The 26,668-nt window shown below is 57.6% G+C and overlaps 1 protein-coding gene across 2 annotated transcripts; it reads left to right on the top strand.

Moving 5' to 3' along the window:
• On the top strand, nt 1-26,571 carry MOCS1 (molybdenum cofactor synthesis 1). Of its 2 annotated transcripts, none has more exons than XM_062186063.1 (11): nt 1-201; nt 6,160-6,286; nt 7,473-7,640; nt 17,535-17,699; nt 19,906-19,967; nt 20,191-20,302; nt 20,523-20,635; nt 21,019-21,129; nt 22,946-23,066; nt 23,496-23,543; nt 25,171-26,571. In XM_062186063.1, exons 1-11 carry the CDS (start codon nt 79-81, stop codon nt 25,905-25,907), a joined length of 1,887 nt encoding a protein of 628 aa, XP_062042047.1. In that variant the 5' UTR covers nt 1-78; the 3' UTR covers nt 25,908-26,571. The 2 variants fall into 2 exon arrangements, with proteins under 2 accessions (XP_062042047.1, XP_062042048.1); XM_062186064.1 differs by having other exon boundaries at nt 23,496-23,558; nt 25,171-25,261.
• The last annotated feature ends 97 nt before the right edge of the window (nt 26,572-26,668 follow it).

Here is a 26,668-nt window from a genome sequence, read left to right as displayed (position 1 = left end):
CCACCGGGGCGGCGAGTCCCGGGCTAGCGTACTCCAGAAACCGGCTACCGGCCGAGGCCCTGCCGGCCCACAGGCTTCATGGCGGCGCGGCCGGTGGCTCGGATGGTGCGGCGCCTCCTGGGGCCTGGCACCCGGAGCTGCAGCTCAGGGGGTCCGGTGTCACAGCCCCGCCCTGGGGAGCCTTCGCAACCTGCCACGGAGGTGAGTCCACCCTACCCGCTCCCAGATTCCCTTGACCCCGGGAAGCGCCTGGCTGTGCGCCGGGGCCGCGTTTGGAGGGAGCCCAGGGCGCGCAGGAGTGAGTGGGCTGTGTCCTCCAGAACTGCCCTGTGCCACCCACCGGTCGCCGGAGGGGCTCCTGGGAGTGCCCCGCCCTTGCCCCGCGCCCCCAGTCGAGGCCAGAAATGGGGACAGCCTGCGAGACGCGGCTTCGGGAGTGGTGAGCTGTGTTGGTAGCAGCCCTCAGCCCTGCCTCACACCCGGGTTTCCGTGTGTGATCAGGTGTCCTGTGACACCTCGGTGTGGGACACTAACAACATCACCTGGGTGCCACCAGCGGTCAGGTGTCACCCCGCACCCACGCTCTGTGACCCCTACCCTCTGTCGGGGCTCAGCCTCCTCTTGGAGCAGCAGGAGCCCGACCTGGCCTCTCCCAGGTTGGGGCTCCCTGCGTACCTTGAAGGGTTGGGGCGGGATCCCCCATCCTCGCAGCACCCCTCTGAGCCCCTCATGTCCTGACAAGTTTGCAGTGTGTCGTTTCACTCCTGTGGTTGGGGAGCCACTGAGGGGGAGAAGTAGCTCCTTCTGTTTGGTCCACTCCCTTTCCTGGACCTCTCTGCTGGTCTCTTCCCATTTCCTGACTCCTGGGATCATTCCATCATCCATCCTCCTGTCCTGCCCACTGAGGGACAGGGCTGCCCAAACTGCTCGGTTTTGCCCAGGCTTTAGTCCCTATGGGGCTCCCAGGTGAGCAGACCCGTTGGGAGAAAGTGGAGAGATTTTCAGTGTCTTTTCTAAAGATTGATTTATTTTATTTGAGAGGCAGGGTTACAGAGAGGCAGAGACAGAGAGGTCTTCTATCCGCAGGTTCACTCCCCAGATGGCCACAACGGTCAGAGCTGAGCCAATCCGAAGTCAGGAGCCAGGAGCTTCCTCTGGGTCTCCCACGTGGGTGCTGGGGCCCAAGGACTTGGGCCATCTGCTGCTGCTTTCCTGGATCGGAAGTGAAGCAGCTGGATCTTGAACCAGCGCCCATATGGGATGCCGGCACTGCAGGCAGCAGCTTTACCCGCTAAGACACAGTGCCGGCCCCTTCAGTACGTTTGAATTCCTAATCTCAGTGAGGGAGAAGATGGAAAAGCAAGGGCGGTTGAGAGATCTGTAAAGGACCCGTGGGAAGGGCTGTTCCTTCACCCTCTCCTTCCACGGTTCACTTTGCATCTTTCCTAAGAGGGTCTTGTGCAGGGGCTTCCCCCGTGGTCTCCTTACTGCTCACCCCAGACCTGAGGGGGTCACCTGCAGGGAGGGGTGGAGCAGCTTCTGCAGGTGGAAAAGGAACACAGAGCTATACCGGTAGGGGAGAGGCTGTCAGGGAGACAAGGGAGGGGGTGCTGGGGAATTCCCTTCCCCTCAAGTTCCCATGTAATGCGGGGCGGGACGTGGGGACGGCCACTCAAACCCCAGTGCCTGTGCTCTGCCTGCTCCCTGCGGGGAGACGCAGAGGCTGCTCCTACCCTGTAACCTAGGGGAGGTGTTGTGCAGCTGGAAGAATGTGCACCCCAGGGCGGGGGCCAAGTGCACCCCAGGCCAGCACGCTGGGCTTCGACCCCAGCCCCGTCCCCAACAAGGGTCTTTCAAGTTTGTGAAAGATGGAATTTTAAAGTCAGTTGTGAGGTCAAACGTTTTTGAGATTCATGTGTAGGAGAAGTCTTTACAAAATATGCACTTTGCACCAACTATGAAAAAAAAAAAAAACCTTAGGGTTTGCAAACTTTTTTATTTGTTTTGCACCAAGATAAACTTTTTTCCTTTTTCCACCGACTTTTTGAAGGGCCCTCCTCTATGTCAGCCAATCCACAGAGCTGGCCAGTTGGCTGGAGCAGGGGCAGGGCATCTGAGGTGCTTGCTCTCCTCCTCCTCCTGGTCTGGGAGAGCCAGGATGCGAAGCCAGCCGGGCGTTGTGTGAGTCGGGTGTGAGAGAGATGTTAGGTGTCAGTGGGAGCTGGCTGTGAGGACCGTGGGAAGCAGGCCTTGGGGCGGAGTAGCTTCTACAGGTGGAAAAGGAACACAGAGCTATGCCAGGCAGGGGGGAGGCTGGCAGGGAGACAGAGCAACGCGTGTGCAGGTGGAGCCCAGCTCAGGAGCCCTGCACTGTTCTGTCCCCGTCTTGAGCCCCTTTGCAGGCTTCACTGGGGTCAGGAGGGGCTGGCCCGAGGCCCTGCGCCTCTGCTGCCTGGGCCAAAGGCAGGGCGGGTAAAACTGGATGAGGCAGCAGCATCATGGCGCCCAGAGGACAAATGCTGCATGGGGCGTGTGCGGGAGGGAAGTGGGTGTGGGGGAGGCTGGGGGAGGACTGCAGGGCTGGAGTCGGGGAGGGAGGAAGGGAAAGAGCTTTGCAGGGTGTTCTCTTGACTTCCAACCCATTTTCCATGCAGTGTGGCAATCTGTGTTTGGAGCCAGGGTGGGTGTCATAGCAGAGAGGGAGAGAGAACCAGACCGGTGGCTGGGCCCTTGGCTGGGTCCTCTCCTCTAACAGAGGGGATCTCAAGGGGCCCTGACATCATCCCCTCTACAGGGCAGTTGAGGTCACTGGTACTTGAATGTGGAATGGGCTGCTCCTCTCCCCAGTAACCCTGCTCCCGCCTCTGGACTCTAGAGCTCTCTGGGGGCTGCCCTTGACCTTTCAGATCAAGTACACTTGAGGTCAGTGTCCTTCCCTTAACTAACCCCCTTGTAGCACCCTTCTCCACCCTCTTCACTGCAGGCCCCACCCACCCCACCGCAGCTTGTGCTGACAAGCGACAGCCATACGCCAGGTTACTAGCGCTAGTACCTGTGGGCCCGGGGTGGTGCTCAGACTCCACTCGTCCTGTTTTGGGTAGTGTGACCACAGGTCTGGAACCCCTAGCCTCAGGCCATCTGCCATTGCAAGGGGTAAAAGACCAAGGTGTTGCAAGGCTGGGAAGTTGACACAGAACAGGAAAAGTAATCACAACGCACACACGTGCTCCTCCACGAGTATCTAATGGGTGAACGTCTGATAAGTAGGGACTGTGTAAAGAAAATGAGCAGTCGCTTGAATACCCAGTATGTGCCGGGAACGCCCCCAGTCCACCTAGGTAGGGTAATTATCCCCACCATATAGATGAGGGACCTGAGAGGCGCAGATTTTAGACCACGTGACAGCTGGCGCCAAGCTTGTAGTCCAGGTCACCGCTCAGCACCGCAACCTCCACTGCTGGATTAGACAGCAGCACCTGGTGCTGGCCAGTGCTTCTCAGAACTGACTGCACAGCAGGGTGTGGGGGCTCTCCGCTGAGTTGGAGGCTTCGGGGTGCGGTGGTAGCATCGGTACTCCTGCGAAGTTCTGCAGGTGGTTTTGACTTGCTGCCAAAGTTAGGAACCCCAGCGTCAAGTACGACGTTTTGACCGCAGATCCCATCCGTGTAACTGGCTTTGCGTAGACCACCTTCCCTTTAGATGAGCGACAGGTCTGTTCACTGACACAGTGGCTCAACACCTGGTACCAGCGCACCATGGGAGACACCACATGGATACTGCGCCGGGATGACATCCCACGCAGAGGGAACAGCCTGCCCCAGGCAGGGCCCCGGGAGCATCAGTAGCTGGAGGCTTTGTGCTGCCTCTGACGTGTCCCGGCCCTTCCTGGGTGAGCAGGCTGGCTGGCTGCTTTCTCCAGCCGTCCCTCCTGAATCCTGGGCTCCTTCCACTGCAGCAGGTCCTTTTTTCCTCCAAGAGATTAAAGGGAAAGAAGTGGAAGAACAAAAGGACGTAAAGAGCAAAGGCTGGAAGGTAGCTTGTGAATATCCAAGTGAGGAGTTTGCAAGAGTGAGAGCGCGCACGCACGCGTGTGTGTGTGTGTGTGCTCGCGCATAGGAGTCTGGTTGGTGGTGCAGGGTCTGTCAGAACCCAGGGCCAGTTCTATTCTCCATCGCCCCCGCCCCTCCCTCTGCTTGCTCTCGGGTTTCTGCTGAGTCATGCTCCTTGATCCTCTCACCTGCTCCCAATTCCTGTATTGACCTTGGCTCTCCTCCCACCTGCCACTCCTTTCCCACAAAGCACGGGAAGATTAAGGGGAGCGGTGTATCTTGGCAAGCGGAGGACTGGAGCCAGGAGTGAGTGACAGATGACTACATTGCAGATAGCTGTTGATGGGGAAAAGGCTGCAGCTCCACCACCAATCCCATCTCCAGGAAGCTCTGGAATCTGGACTCTGATGGCCATTGGCATTCTTGGGTACAGAGCATCTCCTGCCCTACTCCCAAGGCTATGGGTAGAAAGGGGCAGGGTGGTGGCGAGCGCCTGCCTTTTCTCTGTGCTGCTGGGAGGCAGGACAGGATGCTGGGATTACAGTGGCTGTAGTTCAGGGAGGCAGTCACAGGACTATGATGAGGAGGGGGAACCACTCTTGGAGCAGGTGCACTGAGGACAGTTTGATGGACACAGGAAAATCATGGAAGCCCCACCCCCACACACTTCCTCTCATGTCCCGTTTTTAAAAATTGTTTTAAATTTTTTGAAAGGTAGAGTTAGGAGGACACACATACACACACACAGAGAGAGAGAGAGAGAGAGAGAGAGAGAGAGAGAGAGAGAGAACTCTTCCATCTGCTGGTTCACTCTCCAAATGGCCACAACAGCTGGGGATAGGGCTGGGCCAGACTGAAGTCAGGAGCCCAGAACTTCTTCCAGGTCTCCCATGTGGGTATAGGGGCCCAAGCACTTGGGCCATCATCTGCTACTTTCCCAGGCCATTAGCAGAGACTGGGTTGGAAGAGTAGCATCCAAGGCACAAATCTCTGCCCATGTGGGATACCGGCACCACAGGTGGAGGCCTAGCCCACTGCATCACAGCGCCAGCCTCTCACGTCCCTTTTGTCTGAGTTGCCCAAGGCTCTTGATCTTGGCTGTTCATTTGAATCACCTGACACACTGAGAACACAGCAGCCCCAGAGATCCAGATGCAGTTGATGTCCGGTGGATTTTTTTTTTTTCTTAAGCTCCTCCCATGGTTCTGCGGGGCGCCCAGGGCTGAGGAGCAGGCGTGCAGTTCCCCTGGGTCTCTGGGGAACCTGAGGCCCTCTGTCCTTTTCAGTTTCAGGCTGGTGATCATCCCAGCTCGGGGTCACCTACCAGCTTCCTGGCCCCTAGCAAGACAACCGTAGCCCACGGCTGCTCTGATTTTACAGCTGGGGGAACGCTCCTGGAGAAGTTAAGAAGCCTTCCCAGTGTGGCTGGTCAGACCTGGCCCACAAACCAGGGGTTCTTGCAGAGCCCTGTCTGTAGACCTCATGGCTGACCTTTGCCCTCACAGTCCTAGGGAAGTAACTTGATCATCCATCCCTGGGCAGGAGATCTGGGTTTGATTCCTGGTTCTTGGGTTCCCCATGCTCCCCCACCCTTGTTCATTAGAATCTCTTACAGGGTGGGTGTGGGAATTGAACTGAGAACATTCTTTGAAAACTAAGATGCTTGCTAAATGGCACTTCGGTGGAGCGATGACCTTGTCAGCCTCCTTTAGGACACAGGGTTGTGCTGAGATCCGATGGGACACAAGAAAGAGGCTGACCCCCTGGCTCGCACCGGGATCAGTCTGGGCCCTGTTTGGAGCTTCCAGCAATCTCCTCCCCCTTAGGTCCCAGACAAAGGGTGCTTAATCCTTCTTGCTGGCACTGGGAAGGGTGCCTGAGTTCCCACCCTTGCTTCCCTCCACCTCACTGCCCAGCCAGGCGTCCACAGCTGAGGCCCCAGGGGCCGAGTCCTTTGCTCAGCCCGTAGAGGACTGTGGGGCCCGAATACGTGGGAAATGAGCGCTGTAGAGACACTGGTGGTAAGGGCGGGGCCCTCGCGGTGCTCTGCAGGGGGTTCCCAAGGGTAGCAGAGCCACCATCCTTGTCCTCATCCTCCGGGCCCTTGCAGGAGCTGTCCAGGCGCAGGCAGTTCCTGCGGGAGCACGCGGCCCCCTTCTCTGCCTTCCTCACTGACCGCTTCGGCCGGAGGCACAGCTACCTGCGGATCTCCCTCACCGAGAAGTGCAACCTCCGATGTGAGTCGCCTCCCTGGGCCCCCTGCTCAAGCAGCCTCTGGGGTCTCCCTTCACTCAGAAAGCCTCCTCTGTCTACCACTCTGGCCTGCCACGCACAAGACGGAGGGGTTGGTGGGGGGGCACAGCTGAGTGTTAGAGTTGCTGATACACAGAGCAGCACGGTGGCTGGGTTCAGGGTCAGGATCGGGTCCTGCACTGCCCACTCCTCAGCACTGCTGCCTCCTGTTTCCCCGCAGTCCCCAAGTCCAGACCAGGGTGGTGGCCATTATAAACATATGCAGTATGCAGCGGTGCCCACGGCTGGCGCTGTCATCTGTTGAGACGCCCCTAGCCCCAGGCCAGGCTGATACAGAGCCCTCCTCCCGTGGTCCTATGTCGGAGGTTCTGGGGCTGTCTTTTCCCTCCCTTCCTCCCTCCCTCCTTCCACTGTACCTGCTCCCCCCAAAAACATCTACTTTGCGGTTCAGTAAACACACACGTGGATATTTAGCAAATGTTTAACTGAACAAAAACAAACCACAGGCAGCCCATTCTGATAGTCTTACCGATCTTCTTCGCTCCAGACCCGAGTCACTGATTTGACTCGTGACCCTCCAGCAGACCTGACCCAACCTGGCCTCAGTAAACACCTCCCACCCACAGGAAGTGACGGGGAGCTCGGGCACCCGCTCCCCAGCCTGCCTCCTTCACCCCGCTCCCCTGCCTCAGCTCTGCAGCCTGTGAAACGGGACCCCGGGCAGCCTGAAGTAGGCAGGGGGGTGGAGTTCAAGAACACTTGGAGGTAGCTGCAGAGGGCAGCCTCTGCCGGGTCAGACAGTGCTGCTGTCCTCCTCACGGGCTCCACGACAGGTGACAGGAAGCAGGGTGAACAGTGCCGGCGACCCTGCCCACCCATCCCCGGCTGAGAGAGCTGGCACCTTGCCCTTGGCCTTTGGCCTAGTTCCTCACCTGTGAGCCATAGCCTCTACTCCTCTGCAGAGGGAGGTTAAGGCCAGCTGGGGAGGGGGCTCTCCCATTCCAGAGACCCGAAGGCACGGTGAGGGGCTGCATCACCTTGGATTTGCCATGGTCTCTCCTTGTTATCTGGTGAAGTTCAGGGGAACGTGAGGCCTGCTGGGAGTCGGAGACAGCATATCTGCTTCCATACCCATTTCCACCTCCTCATCTGTCCACTTGCTGCCCCCAGGCCAGTACTGCATGCCCGAGGAAGGTGTCTCCTTGACCCCCAAGGCTGACCTACTGACCACCGAGGAGATCCTGACCCTCGCCCAGCTCTTTGTGAAAGAAGGCGTGGACAAGATTCGGCTCACTGGTGGGGAGCCACTCATCCGGCCTGATGTAGTGGACATAGTGGGTGAGTTGGATGATGGACGTCGCTGCTCCCCCAGTGCCTGCCTCCCCGGCTGCACTCAGGGTCGCCGGGACCCCTGTGCGGTGTCCACCTCCCTGGCTGGACCCCAGGGTCACCATGACCCCTATGTAGTGCCTGCCTCCTCGGCTGGACCCCCGGGTCGCCCTGACCCCTATGCAGTGCCTGCCTCCCTGGCTGGACCCCAGGGTGACCGTGACCCCTATGCATTGCCTGCCTCCCCAGCTGCACCCAGGGTTGCCCTGACCCCTGTGCAGTGCCTGCCTCCCCGGCTGGACCCCAGGGTCACTGGGACCCCTGTGCAGTGTCCGCCTCCCCGGCTGGACCCCAGGGTCACCGTGACCCCTATGCAGTGCCTGCCTCCCTGGCTGGACCCCACGGTCACTGTGACCCCTATGTAGCACCTGCCTCCCCAGCTGGACCCCAGGGTCGCCGGGACCCCTGTGCATTGCCTGCCTCCCCAGCCGCACCCAGGGTTGCCCCGACCCCTGTGCAGTGCCTACCTCCCTGGCTGCACCCAGGGTCACTGGGACCCCTGTGCAGTGCCTGCCTCCATGGCTGCACCCAGCCTCAGTGTGGCTGCTGGGCATCACATTCAGTTCATGCTACAGCACCCTTAGGGACAGGTGCCATTATTAGTCCCACTTGGATGAAAATATAAGGCATACAGAAGTTGAATAACTTGCCCAAGGTCACAAAGCCAGTCAATGCCAGGTCCCAGTGACTTGCTGTCACACTGAGACCAAAGTCCTCACCAGGAGGCCACCTGACCTGGCTCCTGCTGCCTTCTGTAGCCCCCTGCTGCTCCCTGCCTTGTCCTCATCTCAGTCACACAACCAGGCCTGCGCCCCTGCTCAAGGGCACCAGGGGCTCCAGGCTCACTGCCCGGCCTCGCTCAGTGTTGTCTCCTTGATGCTGTCTAATGCGTAGCCGGTGTACACGTCCCAGTCACCCTCTCCCAGAGCTTGGCAAGCTGCTGCCCTGGGCCAAACCTGGGTCAGCACCTGTTCTTATGGTTTGTAAGCTAAGAATGATTTCTTTTTTCTTTTTCTTTTGACAGGCAGAGTGGATAGTGAGAGAGAGAGAGACAGAGAGAAAGGTCTTCCTTTGCTGTTGGTTCACCCTCCAATGGCCGCTGCAGCCAGCACACTGTGCTGATCCGAAGCCAGGAGCCAGGTGCTTCCTCCTGGTCTCCCATGGGGTGCAGTGCCCAAGCACTTGGGCCATCCTCCACTGCACTCCCGGGCCATAGCAGAGAGCTGGCCTGGAAGAGGGGCAACCGGGACAGAATCCGGCACCCCGACTGGGACTAGAACCCGGTGTGCCGGTGCCACAGGCAGAGGATTAGCCTATTGAGCCATGGCGCCAGCAAGAATGATTTCTATGTTTCTAAATGGTGTGTGTGTGTGTTGGAGGGGGAATGGAAGGAAAGATAACGTTTTCTACTACATGAAAGCGATGTGAAATCCCAAGTTCAGTGGCTACTGTAGTCTGCTTGCAGCATAATCGCACCCATTTGCTTGCGCACGTCCTCAGAGTTGAGTAGCTGCAACAGAGGCTGTGTTGCAAAGCTGGAGATATTTATACAGAAAAAAAGGTGGCAACCCCTCTTCTATCTCCTTTCCCTGCTGTGTTTCTTCATAGCATTTCGCTCATCCCGACGTTACAGTTTGGGTTGCATGTTTGTTTTTCTCATTGTCTGTCTCCTCCATTAACGAGCGTGGAAGCTCTCGGGTCGCTGGGGCAGGTTTTGCCCACAGCCGTGCCTTACCTGTTGTTGGTGCTCATTGGTATTTGCTGAATGAATGAAGAGTGGGGCGACGTGAGAACTAGAGTACGTCACGCCCCACTTGGATCTCAGCTGTGCCTCTTACCAGCAGCAAATCTTCAGGCACCTGTTGCAAATCTGTTCTGAGCCTCAAGGCAGTGATCATACCTACCCTACGGGGCGGACCTGCAGAGGAAGTAAGAAAGGAATGCCCACCACGTGCAGGTGCTCACAGCCCTGTGCCACGTGCTGCCCCTGACCCTGAAGGACAGGCGGAGAATGACCTTCGCTCCTTGTGTTCTGGATGATGAAGCAAAGGTCAATAAGGTTTCCTGGTCTTGACTGGCCGTGCCCATGCCCCAGCCCTCAGCCCGGCTCAGTGGAGCATCTTCTTACCAGCCGCACTGTGCTGAGAGCGGCATATGGAACAGCCACAGGCCCTGCTGTTCAGACTCCGCCATGCATGGGAAGGGGCAGCCCCTGGAGTGCACCGATGCCCTGAGCAGGGAGCGCAGGTGCTGTGGTTGTTCCATGGAAGGGCCCAGGGCACCCTGACAACCTCCTCCTGCCTCCTTCCCTGAGGCCAGCTCGCTCCAGTCCCTGCTGCTCCCTCCACCTGGGACCCTGCCCCCATTCCTTGCTGGATGAGCCGGCCCAGGCAGTTCCCCAGGGCTGATTAGCAGGCTGGCTTCCAGGAAAGGACTGCACCTGCTGAACCAGGCTGGTTGCCAGGCCCAGCCCCTTCGTGCAGGTCGCTGCCTCTGCCCGCCATGCTCTGGCATGGGCTCCACCTTAGAGCCCTGTGCCCCTTGCCAGGACCTGAGGGAGAGCCAAGGAGCTGAGGATGGCGGGCTGGTCAGTGAGGCATAGGCGTGAGGACTTGGCTCTCCACGGGAGCCATTGACCCGCACTGCAGAAGGAGGGGGAGCCAGGAGAGGCAGCAGCCTGTTCCCCTTCTGCCAGCGCCCGGCCCTGCGGAGGTGTGCAGATGCCTTCCCCGCCCTGGGCCTCCCGTGCCCTCGTCTGTGGAATAGCCATTTCAAGGACCTTACCTGCTGTGTTTCATGGTTACTGGGCCTGGCTGATGACGTGGGATAGGAAAGAGGAGGTCGCCCAGTAGACACGGGTTAGGACAAGTGCCCTGCCTCTGAGGGTCCCTCCAGGGGTTTGGGTGGGTGGGGAAGCCTGCATGCCTCCCCTGCCACGGCGCTTCAGACACATGCAGCTGCAGCGCCCTGAACTGCTGTGCATGCCGGCCCTGCCGCGTCTTTCCCGCTGCTCTCTGATCTTCCCCAGGGCGCTGCTTCACAGCACGTGGGGCTGGTGCTTGCTAGTCCGGGGGGAGGGGGCTGCGTGAAGAGAGGGAACGGGAGTCAGCAAGGATGTTCACAAGCTCCGGTGCCCACAGTTGCAGGGGAGAGGGCAGAGTGAGAGGGTGGCTGAGCCTGCAGTCCTGTTCCCTCCCTATCCCCTCTAATGCTCTGCCAGCCTTGGGGCTGCTATAGAACCCCTCCAGGGAAGGCTTTGGGCCACTCGGCTCTCTGGCTCCCCCTGCTGGCAGTCGTCTGTGATGCCTCCCCACCCCTGGCCCTCTGGAGCTCTGGCCAGTGATGTGGAGCATGTTTCCATGTATTTGTTGGCCATGTGTATTTCTTCCTTTGAGAACTGTCTATTCTGATCCTTTTCCCATTTCTTAACTGGATTGGTTGCGTTTTGGTTGTTAAATGTTTTGAGTTGCTGATATTTTCTGGATGTGAATCCTTCGTCAGATAAATAGCTTGCAGATGTCTTGTCCCATTGTGTTGGCTGTGTTCTCTCTATTGACTGTTTTTGCTCTGCAGTAGTTTGAGTTTGATAGAACCTCATTTGTCTCGTACTTTTGTTGCCTATGTCTTTGGGGTCTTACCCAAGGAATCATCAACACCAACATCTGGAAGTGCTTCTCCTGTGTTTTCTACTAGCAATTTCATAATTTTGGGTGTTATATTTAGGTCTTTGATCTATCTTAAATTGATTTTTCTTGAAATAATTGAGTTTATGTCTATTCTTTATTTTAATTTGTCATCCTCTATATGTTTGCTTTTCTTCTATTCTGGCTTTACCAGCAGTGACTCCCTTCTTCTCCCTAGCAAGACCAGAACTTTAGCATTCTCCCACCCCTTGATTTCTCCTGCCTGCCCCATGCTTATTGTTGACACTTTCTAGAATTTTCACCCTGGGTCACTGAATCCTCTGTCCCTCTTGTAAGCACACCCTCTGTCAGCCAGCTTTTCCCAGGTGTTGCATCACCCAGAACTCCCATAATCTGGCAGCATCTCCTGATTTTATCATCTCAATAGAGTATTTTCTGTATTTCAATGCAGGTCTTTGTGTGACATGTCCAGTTAAATACAGTATGCTTTGTGGTTTTCATGTTGTCTTTTACATCCAAGTGGTAGTTTTATAATACAGTTTGAATGTATATAAAAATCTTAGTCTTAAGTTTCTTTCTTCATTACATTAAGGTTCTACTGGACTGATTGGCCCCTAACAGTCAGCATCACAGCTGAACAATGTCAGTTTGATTCTTGTTCCATTGCAGGTGATGTGTTATTTTACTCTGAAAGTTATTGGGATGCTTTCTTTGTATGTAATTTTCATGAAGTTTATTTCATAAGATGTCTTGAACAGGCTGTTCCAATCGGTCCTATTGACTTTCAGTGAAATCTCCATTTTAGTTCTAACCCAGTTGTCTTAAGTTCGGGAAAAATTTTCTTCATTATTTCTTCAAATATTTCCTTCTCTACTTAATTTATTTTTCTTCTGGGAACTTCCTTATCTGCCTGTTGTCCTGTTTACTTCTAGGCTCCATGTTTCCTAAATCATATTTCAAGGGGCCGGCATTGTGACATAGCAGGCTAAGCCTCTGCCTGTGTTGCTGGCATCCCATATGTGTGCTGGTTCGAGGCCCAACTGCTCCACTTCCAATTCAGCTCCCTGTTAATGCATGTGGGAAAGCAGCAGAAGATGGCCCAAGTGACTGGGCCCCTGGACCCATGTGGGGGATGCAGATGAGGCTCTTGGCTTCCACCTGGCCCAGCCCTGGCCATTACAGCCATTTGGGGAGTGAACCAGCAGATGAAAGATTCTCTCTCTCTCTCTCTCTCTCTCTCTCTCTCTCTCTGTAACTCTGCCTTTCAAGTAAATCTTTTTTTTAAATTACATTTTGATGTCTTATTCTCCTCAGCTTTTTCCTGGGAGAGCTCCTTAATCTTCTGATTCCATTTTGTCCTTGTGTATCCATCTATATGACTCTTTATCTCATCTCCTGTGTTATTTCTTTCACAATTAAACTTTCATCTAATATTTCCTCTTGTTCCCTTATACCATTGTGGAATTTTTTTCATACTGTTAATATTTGTTCTTATCTTTCATTTCTTTTCTGCATTTATCATGCCTATCTAACATTCATGGTCTATGTTAATTTCTCCTATATCTGTATATTTTTGTGTTTGAAAACTTTTAGTTTTACATTAATATAAAGAGAACAGATTTCATGTAATACAGTTGTAAGAATGTAGTGTTAGTTTCCTCTTTCCTTTTTTTCCCCTTTTAATTGTTTAATATTTTAAAGTGGTTCTTGTTGGAGAGGGGAGGGGGGTCCAGGGTCTCTCTGGTTTGGCCCTGATTTTCAGTTCCCCGAGGGTTTCAGCTGTTCTGTGTGGCACTGCCTAAGGGGGAGGGCTTAAGGCCACACCCGAATCCTAGTCTTTGATAGGCAGCTGCAGGGGCACGGGGAGAGGGGAGTGCGCCAGCCCGGGGTTGCAGAACATCAGTTATTCCCGCTCGCTGTCTCCTCCTGTGTGAGTCAGCTTTCTGTCGCTGTAACTGCCGAGGCCGAGCGACTTCTGCAGGAGGAAGTTTTGCTCTGGCTCGGCTTTGGCGGCTCACAGTCCAGGAACAAGCCGGCCTCGTTGGTCTGGGTCTGGTGGTGCCAGAGGGTGGCAATGGCAGAGTGTGTGCAGAAGGAGGACCGCGTGGCGAACCCGGAAGCAGAGGGGCCGGGCCCAGTGCAGGATTTTAGGTCCAACCACCTCAAAAGAACCTCCTTCTAAGGGTGAGCCCCGCGGCTGAGGGCCCTCCTGTGGGGCCCACCTCCTAAAGACCACAATTGGCTTAAGCCTCCACCCTCCCAGCCAGCAACACAGGACTCGGGGTTTTAAACTTCAGCTGTCTGCCAAGAGTTCCGGGGCCCTGTCATGTCCAAACCACAGTACCTCACCATGGAGACAGCCCAGGCAGTGCCTGATTCCAGGAGCACCTGCTCACTCAGCCCTCACCAGGACGACATCCCTGGGGCTGTGGGAGTCGCAGCCCTGCAGCCCTTTGCCTTGAATCCCTTGGGGAGGGAGGAGCAGAGTTGGAAAGAGGCAGTCAGTTGCTGGGGGCTGGGATCTCCCAGTCCTGGGGCTGGAGGATGGGAAGGGAGGTGGGATGGAGGCGGGATTGCCCGAGGCGGTCCGTGTCCACCTGTTGTCCTCAGCTCCCCTTCCTGCAGGGCCTGTAGCACCTAAACCAGTTCCCTGGGCAAGCGCCACCAAGGTGTCCGTGGGCACCAGTGGGCAAGGATGGAGCTTAAACTGCCCCGCCTTCCTGCCCCTGCTCATGGTCTCCACCAATTCCAGTTCAAAGCAGTGGAAGCAACATGTTTGTAAGTGATCCGACTGTGTCGGTCCAGGGTTGATCTGGCGCAGGAAGCCAACAACCGCTGCTAGCTAATCTTCCTTGTTGGCAGGGCCAGAGGGAAGCTATTTCCTTTCTTTTTCAAACAACAACTTGCATTTTTAACCTTTCACTTTCTTTTTTGCCAAAGTAGTACAAGTTCATTTCAGAGAAGCAGAAAGTCAGTAGTCACTGTCGACATTGCGCTTTGGTGACCGGCCTGCCTTTTCCCTGCCTCTCCTACGTGCTGTCTGTAACCAGCTCGTGCGCTCCTTAGTACGGCGTGTGCATTTCCTCCACGCTCATGTCTTTGCAGAGTCATTGTTGGTTACATAATACCCCATCACCCAGAGAAAACGTGCTTCAACCGGTTTTGTACTGTTGGCTCTCTCAGTTATTTCCCGCTTCTCTTGTTAGGTATTCTGTGATGCTTGTTGTAGGTAAATATTGTCCCATCTATGACTACTCCCTTAGGTTAAACTCCTAGAAGTGAAATATCTAGCCAGTGGATTATAAAGTTCCATGGAAAGCTTCTCTCCAGAAAAACTATATGACTTTATTTTCTTTTCATTTATAAGGCAAAATTACAGAGAGGGGGAGGCAGTGAGAGAAGTCTTCCATCCTCTGGTTCACTCACTAAATGGCCCCAATGGCCTGGGCTGGGCCAGGCTGAAGCCAGGATCCAAACGCCTGCAGTCTCATATGGGTCTTCCACATGGCTGCAGGGGCCAAGCCCTTGAGCTATTTTCCGCTGCTTTCCCAGGCACGTTAGCAGGGAGCTGGATCAGAAGTGGAGCAACCGGGATTTTAATAGGCATCCATATGGGATGGCGGCGCTGCAGGCACTGGCTTAACCTAAGCTACAGCTCTGGCCCCAAATGGTTTTATTGTAAGAAGACGCCATGCACGTGGGTGTTTCCTCGCCCTTGTATGCAAACATAACTAATTTTGCCAACTTCTACTGCCTTTCACTCTAGTCCCCTTCTCCTGTGCCCTTTGCTTCTGGTGCCGGGTGCCACCGGAGCAGAGCTGATCCCTCACAGAGAGACCTCCATCAGGTTAGGGTGTTGGGAGCCCTTGCTGTGGTGGCCGTGAGGGTCTAGGCAGTGGCACTGCCTGGGCAGCACATGGTTGACTGCAAACCGAAGGGAGTGTCTGGGCCGGCACCGTGGCTCAACAGGCTAATCCTCCGCCTAGTGGCGCCGGCATACTGGGTTCTAGTCCTGGTCGGGGCGCCGGATTCTGTCCCGGTTGCTCCTCTTCCAGACCAGCTCTCTGCTGTGGCCCAGGAGTGCAGTGGAGGATGGCCCAAGTGCTTGGGCCCTGCACCCCATGGGAGACCAGGAGAAGCACCTGGCTCCTGCCTTCGGATCAGCGTGGTGCGCCGGCCGCAGCGCGCTGGCCGCGGCGGCCATTGGAGGGTGAACCAGCGGCAAAAGGAAGACCTTTCTCTCTGTCTCTCTCTCTCACTGTCCACTCTGCCTGTCAAAATAAATAAATAAATAAATAATGATAAAGGGAGTGTCTGTATGTGTGTGTGTGTGTGTGCGTATTGTTTCACGTTGTAAAAGGAAGCTTGCTCATTATGGGGTCACATTTAGCTGTAGGTAAGACCTATAAATATCACCTACCATCTTGCCGATCAAAGATTACCATGAACGTTTTGGCGCAGTTCATCTTTTCTCTGGATTTTGTTGGCTTTTGGTGCTGAGCAGGTGGATTCTGTCTCTCGTTTCCTTCCTTTGTGTTGTTTCTGCGAGAAATCCTTTGCTCAGTTCTCCAGCTTGCTTGCTTGTTCGTCAGATCCGTTCATCCTGCTTTTCCACTGAGTGCTTTCCTTCTGTAAGCACCTGTTTTGTTTTGTTTTAATTTTCAAGAGGCCTAATTATTTGTCTTGGTTTTCAGCAGGCAGTGTTTGTCCCAGTGAGCCTATGAACTCTGCTTCTTGAGGAAAGCTTATCTTGGGTTTCCTGCCTGGCTGCGGCTGCTTTGCAACTTCCTGTCGGTGGAACGTGTTCTCTGTCCCTGTAGCATACCGCCCTGCGTGCTGAGTACTTCTTAGCTGTGTGCTCATCCCAGCCCTGAGGTTCCCACTGGTCTGGCTGGCAGCGCCAGTTCTGTTGCTGCTGCTTGCCCGGAGGTGGACGAGATGGGGTGCGAGGTGCTGCTGGGCTCCTGGGCTCTGGGTCTCCTGAGTGTCAGTGGCGACCCAGGCTTCACCCCTGTGGGCTGGCTTTAATGTCTACAGTAGTGCGTTAGCCTGGGAGTGAACGCTTCTGCTGCCTTGCTCCTGCTGCAGGGGTGGACAGAGGCCAGCTGCCCAGCTTATCCAGGTACGGTTCTATAGCCAGACAACCTCCTCGCCATGCCTCTAGGACCCTCTGCTCCGCGAACTCCAAGCCTGACCACTTGGATCCCCTGCCCCCTGTTTGGAACCCCTTCCTGACATCCTTGAGCTGCGGTCTCTCTCCATCTCCTACCTGCTCACTTGTGCGCTCTCTGGTATTTCATTACCTTTCTGGGCCATCGGTGGCATTCTCTACTACCTTCTGTATTAGTGAGCTTTAAGTGACTATAACAGAGTACCTGAAGCAGGCTGATTTTAGACAGCAGAGGGGTTGACACAGCTCAATCTGGTGATGATGGAGTTCTTGCTGGTTGAGTCCCAAGGCAGAAGATGGCATCTCAGGCAACAGATAGTGAGCATGTATATCTGTCTGTCTGGCCTCTTTCCCTCTGCCTAGAACCCACCAGGAGTCAATCCTGGGAGCTTCACTCAAACGAACTCATCTAGACTGCAGGTCCCCCACCCTCCCATCCTCCCACCAACACCAGCACAGTTGCTTTGAGCTTCTGCCCTCTCATAACTCACAATGCGAATTACCTTCCAACATATGTAAACCTCAGGGGACTCTCAGAGCATATAGCATAGCTGTTACGGATGTTTTAAATTGTTATTTCTAGAGATTTAGGGTACGATGGAGGTGTTGAATAACACTTAATCCAGACACTTTTCTTTGTGTAGACAGAATCTCAGGACCTGTAGTTGGCTGCGGAGAACACAGTCCTGGAGTCACGTATGCGTGGACTTGGACTTCAGCTGTGTGACTTAAGCCATTTGCCCAATCTCTCAGCCTTCCTTTCCTTGTCCACTAAGTGGGGATCACGCCTGTGAGGCTGCATGAGCTAACGTTTGCAAGCCCTGAGCAGAGAGCTCCCAGCAGGCACTGAATCCTTTGGTGGTTACAATCTTGACTCTTGTTTTCACTCCTATGTTTCCCACGCCTGGTTAATAGAGACCTGTAGGGAGCACCGTTTGCGTCCATCTCACTCAGACTAAGAGCTTTGCCTTCCAGCCCTCCTGGCCTCGCCGAGAGCCGGAGTCTGATGACCTTTCCCCGTCTCTGCAGCCCGGCTGCACCGGCTGGAAGGGCTCCGGACCATCGGGGTGACCACCAACGGTATCAACCTGGCCCGGCTGCTGCCGCAGCTGCAGAAGGCTGGCCTCAGTGCCATCAACGTCAGCCTGGACACCCTGGTGCCAGCCAAGTTCGAGTTCATCGTCCGCAGGAAAGGTGATGGGATGTGGGACAGGGTGGGCAGGTGTTCCTCCACGTGGCTGGGCTGGGGCTAGGCGAGGAAACTGGCCGTCTTCTCTCTGGGTCTGGGCTGGGACTAGGCTGAGGGGTTTCTGTGGCTGACGGTTCTGGAGTTTGAAGAGCTCGTGTTGGGCAATGGCCTCTGTGGTTTCCTAGCAGCGCTTGGAGGTTGCCTGGTGTGGGTGTGGGTGTGGGTGTGGGTGTGGAGGGGGCAGGGTAAAGGGAGGAATGGGCAGCTGTCATCCACAGTGCTGCTGGGTCACCTGGCACCACCTATCAGTGTCAAGCACTCCTGTGTGGACAGGTGAGGGCTGCACTAGGACAGTTGGGAGGGATGGTCTGACATTAAGATTCCTGTCTCGTGTCGTTCAGCCTTGCCCTGTAGCCATCAGGCACTTGTTGGGATCGGCTGCTAGACTGTCCATCCACCCCCTCCCCAGTCCCCGTTTTCCCAGGACTGAGGAAGAAGTTTCTAGAATGAAAGCCTTGTACTTTTAAACCCAGACAGCCCCTGGAGCAGGCTCGGAAGAGTGATGGGACAGCCCAGGCAGGAAGCAGCCCCGGGAGGTGCCAGGGCCGGGCATCCACTGCTGACCGGGGCCCCAGCCGTCCCACACTGTCCCTGTGCCCATGTGGACAGGTCTCTCCAGCCCCTGCTGCAAGCTCACGCCCACCTTCCCCCGGCTTGGTTTCTTTGGGGAGGCTAGCCTCAGTGGACAGTTCTGCAGGGTCGGGGCCCCTGTGGTTCTGAGGCGGCGGGGGGATAACTCACAGACCCTGGAGGGTCAGAGGGAGGCCAGAGACAGCTCTCCTTCCCCTTCATGGTGAGCTCTGCCATCCTCTTCCTCCCGTTCCCTGGGCGTGGCTCCCTGTCTCTGCCTCCCCATACCGCAGAAGCCATCACAGACTCCCCTCCCTCGTCCAGGGCTGCCCGGGGTGTCGTGGAGCAGACAGGAGACAACACGATGTCCTCCCAGCCCTGCAGGCTGCCGAGGCCCAAAAGGCAGCATCCGGAACACAGACGACCTCCGCTTGCCGTGTGGCATTGATTCCTGTGCTCCAGGGGGAGAGAGAATGCCTGCTGGGAGGGGAAGGGAGGGCTTCAAGGAGGTGGCATTTACAAGGACCTCGAGGAACAGGGGTGGGCTTGGATCAAGGACAGCAAGGACAGGGGCAGAGACCCTGCAGGGGCTCCAGTGTGGGAAAGTGGAAGATGTGGCTGTGACTTGGCCCCCAACACGCACATGCCCACTGCATGTGACGTGACACAGGACTGCTAACGTCAGGTCCTCTCCGGCCCCATGCTCTTGCAGCCCGCTCCTGTCTGGGGAGCAGAGGGCTCAACAGAGAAGCCCCCGGGCCCCAGTGTCCCCCAGCAGCAGGGCAGATAAACAATGTTCATGCCCCCCCCCTTTGCCCATCCCACCAGCAACCTAATGATGCTGAAGCAAACCACGGAGGCTGGCCCTGAGCACCCTCCATCGGGGCACCGCCTGGGCTGTGCAGGCTAGGGGTGAAGTAGGGCTGGTCTGAGGTCAGGGCTATGGTGATTGGATGCTTGAGAGCGAGCTGCAGGGTGAGGAGAAGCCCGCCTGGGGTCGCCTTCCCTGTGGTCTAACCACAGAAGTATGTGAGCACAACACACATCCTCCTTGTCTGCCGGCCCTGGAACAGCACCTGGGCTTGCAGGTGCTTGGAGTACGTGTGTCGAGTGAGTAAGTGATGGACTGCCGAGGAGAAAGCCTGCACTCTGTGAGATGCAAGGTCTCAAGCAGGACCTTGCCTGTCTCTGGGCCTCTGTGTCATCATCCAGCCGGTGGGAGGGGTCGATTAGCCCAGCAGCCGCACACCGCGGCCCTCACCTTGACTCTGACCCCTCTGCCACTTCCCAGAGGACATTTGGGATCAGTCAATGACAGGGAGCATTTGCCGCGAACCCCAGGTTAGCAAAGCATCACCCCGGCCAACAGTCCCGTCCTGCGCCCTGTTGGTCGGCCTGGATTCCATGCTGCACTCCTGATCCCTGTGTTTTGAATTGGGAGAAAGCCCCCATGGCCTGGGCTGATGTGGTATCTTCCCCATGGCAGAGCGCGCGTACCACCTGCAGCTTGGCAGAGCCCGAGCTTCGCCGTCGGGGTGGGGGGGGAGCTCCTGGACCTGGTCTCTCTCTCCCCGCCCGCAGGCTTCCACAAGGTTATGGAGGGCATCCACAAGGCCATCGAGCTGGGCTACAGCCCCGTGAAGGTGAGGACGAGCCACTCCTCGCCCTGACCTGTTCGTCCACTGCCATGCAGTTCACCTTGGCCGGGGACCTTGACCACTTCCCCCATGGAGAGGGAGGGGAGAAAACCCAGTGGCCCTGTGGAACCCCCCAACGTACAGAGGACTGGGTGGTGGAGGCCACGCACGGGACCCTGGTAGAAGAGAAGGTGGGACAGCCCTCATGGTGCCATTGTCCCCGGAGCAGGTGAACTGTGTGGTGATGCGGGGCCTCAACGAGGACGAGCTGCTGGACTTCGTGGCCTTGACCAAGGGGCTGCCCCTGGACGTGCGCTTCATAGAGTACATGCCCTTTGATGGTCAGTGGCCGATGGCCAGGCGGGGGCGGGCTCACCCTGTGGGTCGTGCTGGGCCCCAGTGGCCTGAGTTAAGCGTGGGTGTGATTCAAGCCGCCCACTTTGGGCAAGGCCCCTGTCCTCCCACCCGAGAGTTGCAGAACCGATGTTGGTGCCAGGTGGGAGGGTGGACTTGCAGACCCCAGGGCCCCTTCGACTCTGTGACCCCGGAGCTCCCCCACAGGCAACAAGTGGAACTTCAAGAAGATGGTGAGCTACAAGGAGATGCTGGACACCATTCAGCAGCAGTGGCCGGACCTGGAGAAGCTGCCGGAGGAGGAATCCAGCACAGCCAAGGTGAGGGAGAAGGAGGGCAGGGTGCAGCCCGAGGAGGGTCAGGGTCCAGCCGTGTGGGTGACGCCGTTCGAGCAGCCCGCTCCCTGTTCAGCCCGTGCACGGAGGGGGAGGCTGGGCTTGGGTGGGCCGGGGGCTCAGGCACTCTGCTCAGGACACCCAGCTTGTCACATGGCCTCTTGGGCCAGGCCTCTCCCAGGTCCCTGGGCCCTTTGCAGGTTTCCTCCGGGGAAGCCAGGCCCAGGTGGAGAATGCGTGGTGCTGGGCGTGAGCTTCCTGGGAGCTCCTGGGGAGAGGGCTGAGGAGTGGACTCCTGTCATCAGGGAGGCAGAGCGCAGGCTCTGTAGCTAGCCCACCCCTCCCCTCTGCTGCCCCCACCCACCCAGGCCTTTAGAATCCCTGGCTTCCGAGGCCAGGTCAGCTTCATCACGTCCATGTCCGAGCACTTCTGTGGGACCTGCAACCGGCTGCGAATCACAGCTGACGGGAACCTCAAGGTGAGTGTCCCCTGCAGGTGCGCTTGTCACTGGTGCTCCTGACTGAAGGCCAGGCTGGCAGGGCATGTGGGGTGGGGGCAGTGCAGTAGTGTCAGGTTCGGGGGGTGGCACGGTAACCCCCATGCCTCGTCCTGGGTGAAGTAGCTTCTGGGGGCTTGGGAAGCCCCCGTCCTACACTCAGGGCTGAGGTTGGTGCATTCTTTGCCCCTGCCCTGGGCCAGAGCTCAGCTCTGAAGCCAGCATCCCCTCCTCACAGCCAATTGCAATGTCCTGTGCAGCCAAACCTGCGGGCCAACATCAGGTCCCGTTCCCTTGATGGCTGGAAAAAAACTCATGGATGAGGCCAAGCGAAGAGGTGCTGTGTGGCCACTTCCGATTCTTTGTCAGATGCTGGGCTGAACAGGCAGTGAGGAGGGGAGGGCAGAGCCCGTGGACCGCAGCCTCGAAGCTGGGCACAGTGGGAGAGGGGAGGAGGGATGCACGTTGGGGTTCTCATGGCTCTGGCGGGGGCAGACTGAAGACATGTGCAGGGAGACCAGGGCACAGAGGGCACTGCACCGGCCCTGCTGTCAGCAGGAGGTCATGGTGCACGGTGCCTCGCCAGGGGAGACGTGATCCCCGTCCGTGTTTTAAGGAGCCACGGAGCAGAATTGCAGATGGAAGGCGTTAGCGGGCCCCTCAGCGATGCTGAGAGTGGGAGATGAGGATGAGGAAGGGAGTGCAGCACAGGGCCTAGGAGGCCTGGGCCCTGGGTCAGGACGGGCAGTGATGCAGGGCAGGGTTTGGCTGCATCCAGCTGGATCCCCACCAGCAGGTTGTTGAAAAACACAGAGGGTTTTCTAGGCCGGAGAGGCAGGATTGACTCGGCCTGGGGCTGGTGTGTGTATCAGGCAGGCTTCAGCAACAAGCTGCAGCTGGGGTTCTAAGGACTTTGTCCAAGGGGTTACCTGCAGGGTGCAGGGTTAAGGGAACCCGTCAGGGACATTGAGGCACCTGAGAAGGGCGGCGGCAGCAGGTGACTGTTCCCGCTGAGCCAGCAGGGGAAAGGGAGGCGGCGGTGCCGCTGGGGCCCAGTGGGGGCTGGAGCCATGGCGGGAGGAAACAGCCACTGCCAGACATCGAGGCAGGGGCAAGGCCCCCACCTGTCTCCCCTCTCACTCCCGGTCAGGAGCCCACTGGGGGGGTGGGGGGAGCCCACTGGAGGGGAGCCCGCAGGGTGGGATCCACAAGTTAGATGGGATCCTGGTTACAGAGTAGATGCTGGGCCTGGTGGGGCAGCGAGGGGGAAGAGCCAACAGTGAAGGAGCGACACCTTCTGTCGCACCTGTCGTTGTGCCATCTCTGCCCTGGGGGGCTTTTTCAGATGTCCTGTGTGTCCTTGCTGCCCACAGTGCTGCACCCCTGAGCCTCACAGCACCCAGCCTTTCATAGGGGCAGGCAGAGGGACCAGGAAGGAACCAAAGGGAGACAGGATATGCAGGCCGGGTCTGGGGTCTCTGGATCTCAGTTCCAGCTGGACCTGGGGCCATTCTTGTGGTGCTAGCCAAACTGCCCCACCCACCTTCCCAGCAGAGGCTCCCATCTGCATTTCTGTTGCCCTGGACTTCTGTGAAGTTCCCTGGGGGAAATAGGATTAGGTCTTGGGAAGCCAGGTTTGCTTCTTGCCCTTCTAGCCCATGCCTCTGTCCCTCACGGCCAGTCTTTGCCCGAGTGCAGTCCTGCTGTGGGAGGCCCAGGCCCTCGGCCTGACACTGGGCCACTTGAATGAGCTACTCAGTCTGGGAGGTCTGCTGACCCCACCCCCGCCCCCATGCAGGTCTGTCTCTTCGGGAACTCAGAGGTATCGCTACGGGACCACCTGCGGGCGGGGGCCTCCGAGGAGGAGCTGCTGGCCATCATCGGGGCTGCCGTGGGCAGGAAGAAGCAGCAGCACGCAGGTAAGGCCGGGCCGGGCGGCGAGGGGCCATCGGCAGCAGGAGGGAGCCAGAGTTTGGGGTGCAAGGACCGTGAATGCTTAGGAGGGAGCTGGGGGGACTCTGTCATCCTTGCTGCCACCACTCACCCTGCTGGGGCTCGGGGAGTGGGGGTGACTGCTTGTTTGGGGCAGTGAACGGACTGCAGGGGCTGGGGGAGGGGGGCTGGTTTAAGGGGAAGGTGTCCCTGCTGCTGTCCCCTCGCACACGCTGCTGTCAGGACAGGGCCCCGGGCGTCCAGCCTGTTCTCTGGATTGTCATGGGGTGGTGTCAGGATGCATAGAGTTGAGTGCACGTCCCAGGGGCTGTGAGACCACCTGCGTCCATCTGTCCGTCTCAATGACCTCCTCTCCCCTCCTTCCTCCTCTTCCCCACCCCTTTCCCTCACCCCAGGCATGTTCACTATTTCCCAGATGAAGAACCGGCCCATGATCCTCATCGGTGGGTGACCCATCAGTACGTAACCATGCGCCCTTGTCACTGGGGGTCCCGTGGGGGCGGGCCCCTGCCCTCAGCCACCCCCGGCTCCCCCGTTCCATCCTCATCTGGCTTCTGTTCCTCCTCCCTCTGCTTCCGCCTCCTTCCAATCCTCAGTGTGTGTTCTTGTCCCCTGCCTGGGCTGCCCTTCCACATCCCTGCCTCAGAAGTGGCCATTCTGTCTCACCAGAGAGCAGGTTGGGGGCCCCCCAGGTTCCATGTTCACTAAGTTGGCCGTTCCCCAAGAATGGGGATCCTGGCTAAGGCAGACCCCCTGCTCTCCACTCTGGCGTCTCCCAGTTTGGATATAGCACCAGGTGTCTCGACCCCTCTGCAGAAGGGTCCAATCCATGCAAGTGGAGCTGGACGGGAGCCTGTTAAGTGTGTTACTGAGCATCCACGCAGGTCCGGGCTGGGGGCAGCCAGCACAGACTGTGGCCCTGGCGAGGGTGGAGAGGACCAGAACCTCACCATCCTGACTCCCTTGTGCTGGGCTTGTGCATGCATGGGACTGCCCCGTGGCAGGTAGGATGCTGCCAACAGAAACATCTTTCTTATAAAGCCAACTGTGGCTCCCCACCCCAGGGTCCCTGTCGGGCATGAGTGCTGTAGGGCTGCCAGGGCCCAGCCTGGATCCAGGCCCCTGCATTGTCCAGCTAGGGCAGAGGAGGCTGGAGCAGCGTGAGCCCATTGGTGCAGAGAAAAGCAGGCTGGGGTGGGCCGGAGAGCCCAAGGGCCACCACTGTGTGCCAGCCACCCGGGAAGGAAAGCGACTGTCTTCCTTCTCCCACCTCTAAGTCCTCTTGCTGGACCTTGCCCCATGTCGACGCACCTCTGAAGCAAGGACTTGGGATGCCCTGACGGTCCCCTGAGAAGGGATGCTGGTGAGGCTGGGGTTAGAGGAGGATGGACAATTCTGGTATTTCCTTACTAATGTGGTTTCTGTAAAATCCAAGATTTTAGCAGAGCAGGGCCTCTGGGACATCCATGTGCATACGAGTGGCTCAGGCCCATTGTTCCAGGTTCTGCTCTGGAGGTCCAGGGTGGGATTCTCCTCCTCAAATGGTTCCCCAGATGGTGCTGGCACCACTGGTCCCCGGACCACCTGTGGAGTGACCTGCACCTGCCCAGTCCCCAGGCCTTCTGGACTGTTGGAGCCATGTTTGTGCTGTCTGGCTGTGCCAGGGGGACTCAAGAGACATCATTTACGTAGATGAAACATTTCCCTAGTGCATCACCTGTAAGCCAGGGAGCCCATGGCTGTGAATGCTTGGAGCTTGTGAAGACAATCGTATGTGTCCCTGGGAATTTAGGGCACTTTCCTCTAAGAAAACAAGGGGACCTTGAGAGGTCATCTGCTCCAGCCTTCAGATGTCAGGTGCATCCTGGGTGCACCGGGACACAGGAAGTGGTCGGGGAGCCCTGAATCCTGCACACCGTGGGTGCCTTCTGTCTGCGCGTCTCCCGTTTGGTTTCTTCTCGCTGTGCTTGTCCTCCATCCTCATTCCCCCGTGGGAAGAGAACTCACAGGGATGCGAAGGCTGGGGGCGGGGCAGGGCCTGACATGTCCCTTCTCCCCCTTGCCTTGCAGACCTGCTGCTGCTGCTGCTCCAGGGTTCCCCACCAGCCAGTCCAAGCGTCTTCTCCTGGGCCCCCCTTCGTGTTCAGGGTCTGAGACCCAGAATGAGCTTCTCCAACCCGACGGCGGCTTTGTGGAAAGGAAGCCGCGTCCCCCAGGCCGCTGCGGTGGCCCAGCAGTGGTGGGGGTCTGGCTGCCCTCGGAGACACCACAGCTCCCGTGTACACTCAGACACCGACTCCAAGTGCCTTAGCTCCGGATCCCTGCCCGCCTCAGACCAGCTCACCCACGTGGACTCAGAAGGACGGGCCGCTATGGTGGACGTGGGCAGGAAGCCAGACACCGAGCGGGTGGCCGTGGCCTCGGCTCTCGTCCTTCTGGGGCCCGTGGCCTTCGAGCTCGTGCGCCAGAACCAGCTGAAGAAGGGCGATGCCCTCATGGTGGCCCAGCTGGCTGGAATCCAGGCGGCCAAGCTGACCAGCCAGCTGATTCCGCTGTGCCACCAGGTGGCCCTGAGCCACGTCCAAATACAGCTGGAGCTGGACAGCACACGCCACGCCGTGGCCATCCAGGCTACTTGCAGGGCCCGGGGCCCCACCGGGGTGGAGATGGAGGCGCTGACCTCGGCCTCGGTGGCCGCCCTCAGCCTGTACGACATGTGCAAGGCCGTCAGCAGGGACATCGTGGTGAGGGAGGTCAAGCTCATCAGCAAGACCGGGGGTCAGCGGGGGGACTTCCACCGAGCTTAGAGCCGCCGCCCTGTCTCGCCCACGGGCCCAGCCAGGGCCAGAAATGGGATGCGGCTTGAGCCCAGGGAAAGACATCAGCTTCCTTAGGCCTGGTCACTGTGGACTCTCACCAGGAGGAAGCCGAGGTCAGCCCTGTCCCTCTCTTCTGGGCAACTGTAGTAACCTGTGAGGTTTCTTCTACACACAAGCCCCCAGCAGGTGCCACCCAGATCCCGGGAGGGGTCGGCCAAGACTGACGCTGGGGCAGGGAACTGTCACCTTGTTACCTGTGACTGTTCCTGTCGACCAGTCTCAGGCCAGCCCATGACTTCCCCTTCTCACATTGGGTTTTCTCATCTACTTCCCTGGAGGAGAATAAGGGCTCACTAAGCAGAGGGGACCCACTCTGCTGGCACACTTCTCCCCAGCAGGAAGCCACAGCCCCTCTGTGCCCCACGTCCCATCAGACCTGAAGCCTTCCAGCTGAACCTCGCCCTGTTCCTCGTCCCCACCCCTGCCGAATAGGCTGCCCACGCGAGGGCCACCATCACAGTTCACGCCTGGCCCTGCTCACTGCCGTTCTACCCACACCTCTTCATTTCAGAACACATCAGGGAAAGAAGGGAGTTGAAGATGCCTTCACGCATACAGCGCACAAATAAAGCAACGATGCCAACTTTGGAGACGCAAGAATGAGGGCTGTGTCTGTGTGGAGGGCCCCACTCCCGGGGGGAGGAGCAGAGGGGGCCCCCTTTCCTGCATGAGTGTAGCCCCGAGCGGGA

The sequence above is a fragment of the Lepus europaeus genome, chromosome 3 (assembly GCF_033115175.1).
Source record: "Lepus europaeus isolate LE1 chromosome 3, mLepTim1.pri, whole genome shotgun sequence".
NCBI lineage: Eukaryota > Metazoa > Chordata > Mammalia > Lagomorpha > Leporidae > Lepus > Lepus europaeus.
The sequence above is the reverse complement of the archived record's forward strand: the minus strand, read 5'-3'. Positions and strand labels throughout refer to the sequence as shown.

Excerpts from the sequence above, each read along its gene's own strand:
- MOCS1 (XM_062186063.1), top strand. The coding sequence starts at position 79 with ATGGCGGCGCGGCCGGTGGCTCGGATGGTGCGGCGCCTCCTGGGGCCT. Across the intron at positions 20,303-20,522 it reads AGAGTACATGCCCTTTGATG|GCAACAAGTGGAACTTCAAG; the intron begins GTCAGTGGCCGA and ends GCTCCCCCACAG. Across the intron at positions 23,544-25,170 it reads CCGGCCCATGATCCTCATCG|ACCTGCTGCTGCTGCTGCTC; the intron begins GTGGGTGACCCA and ends CTTGCCTTGCAG.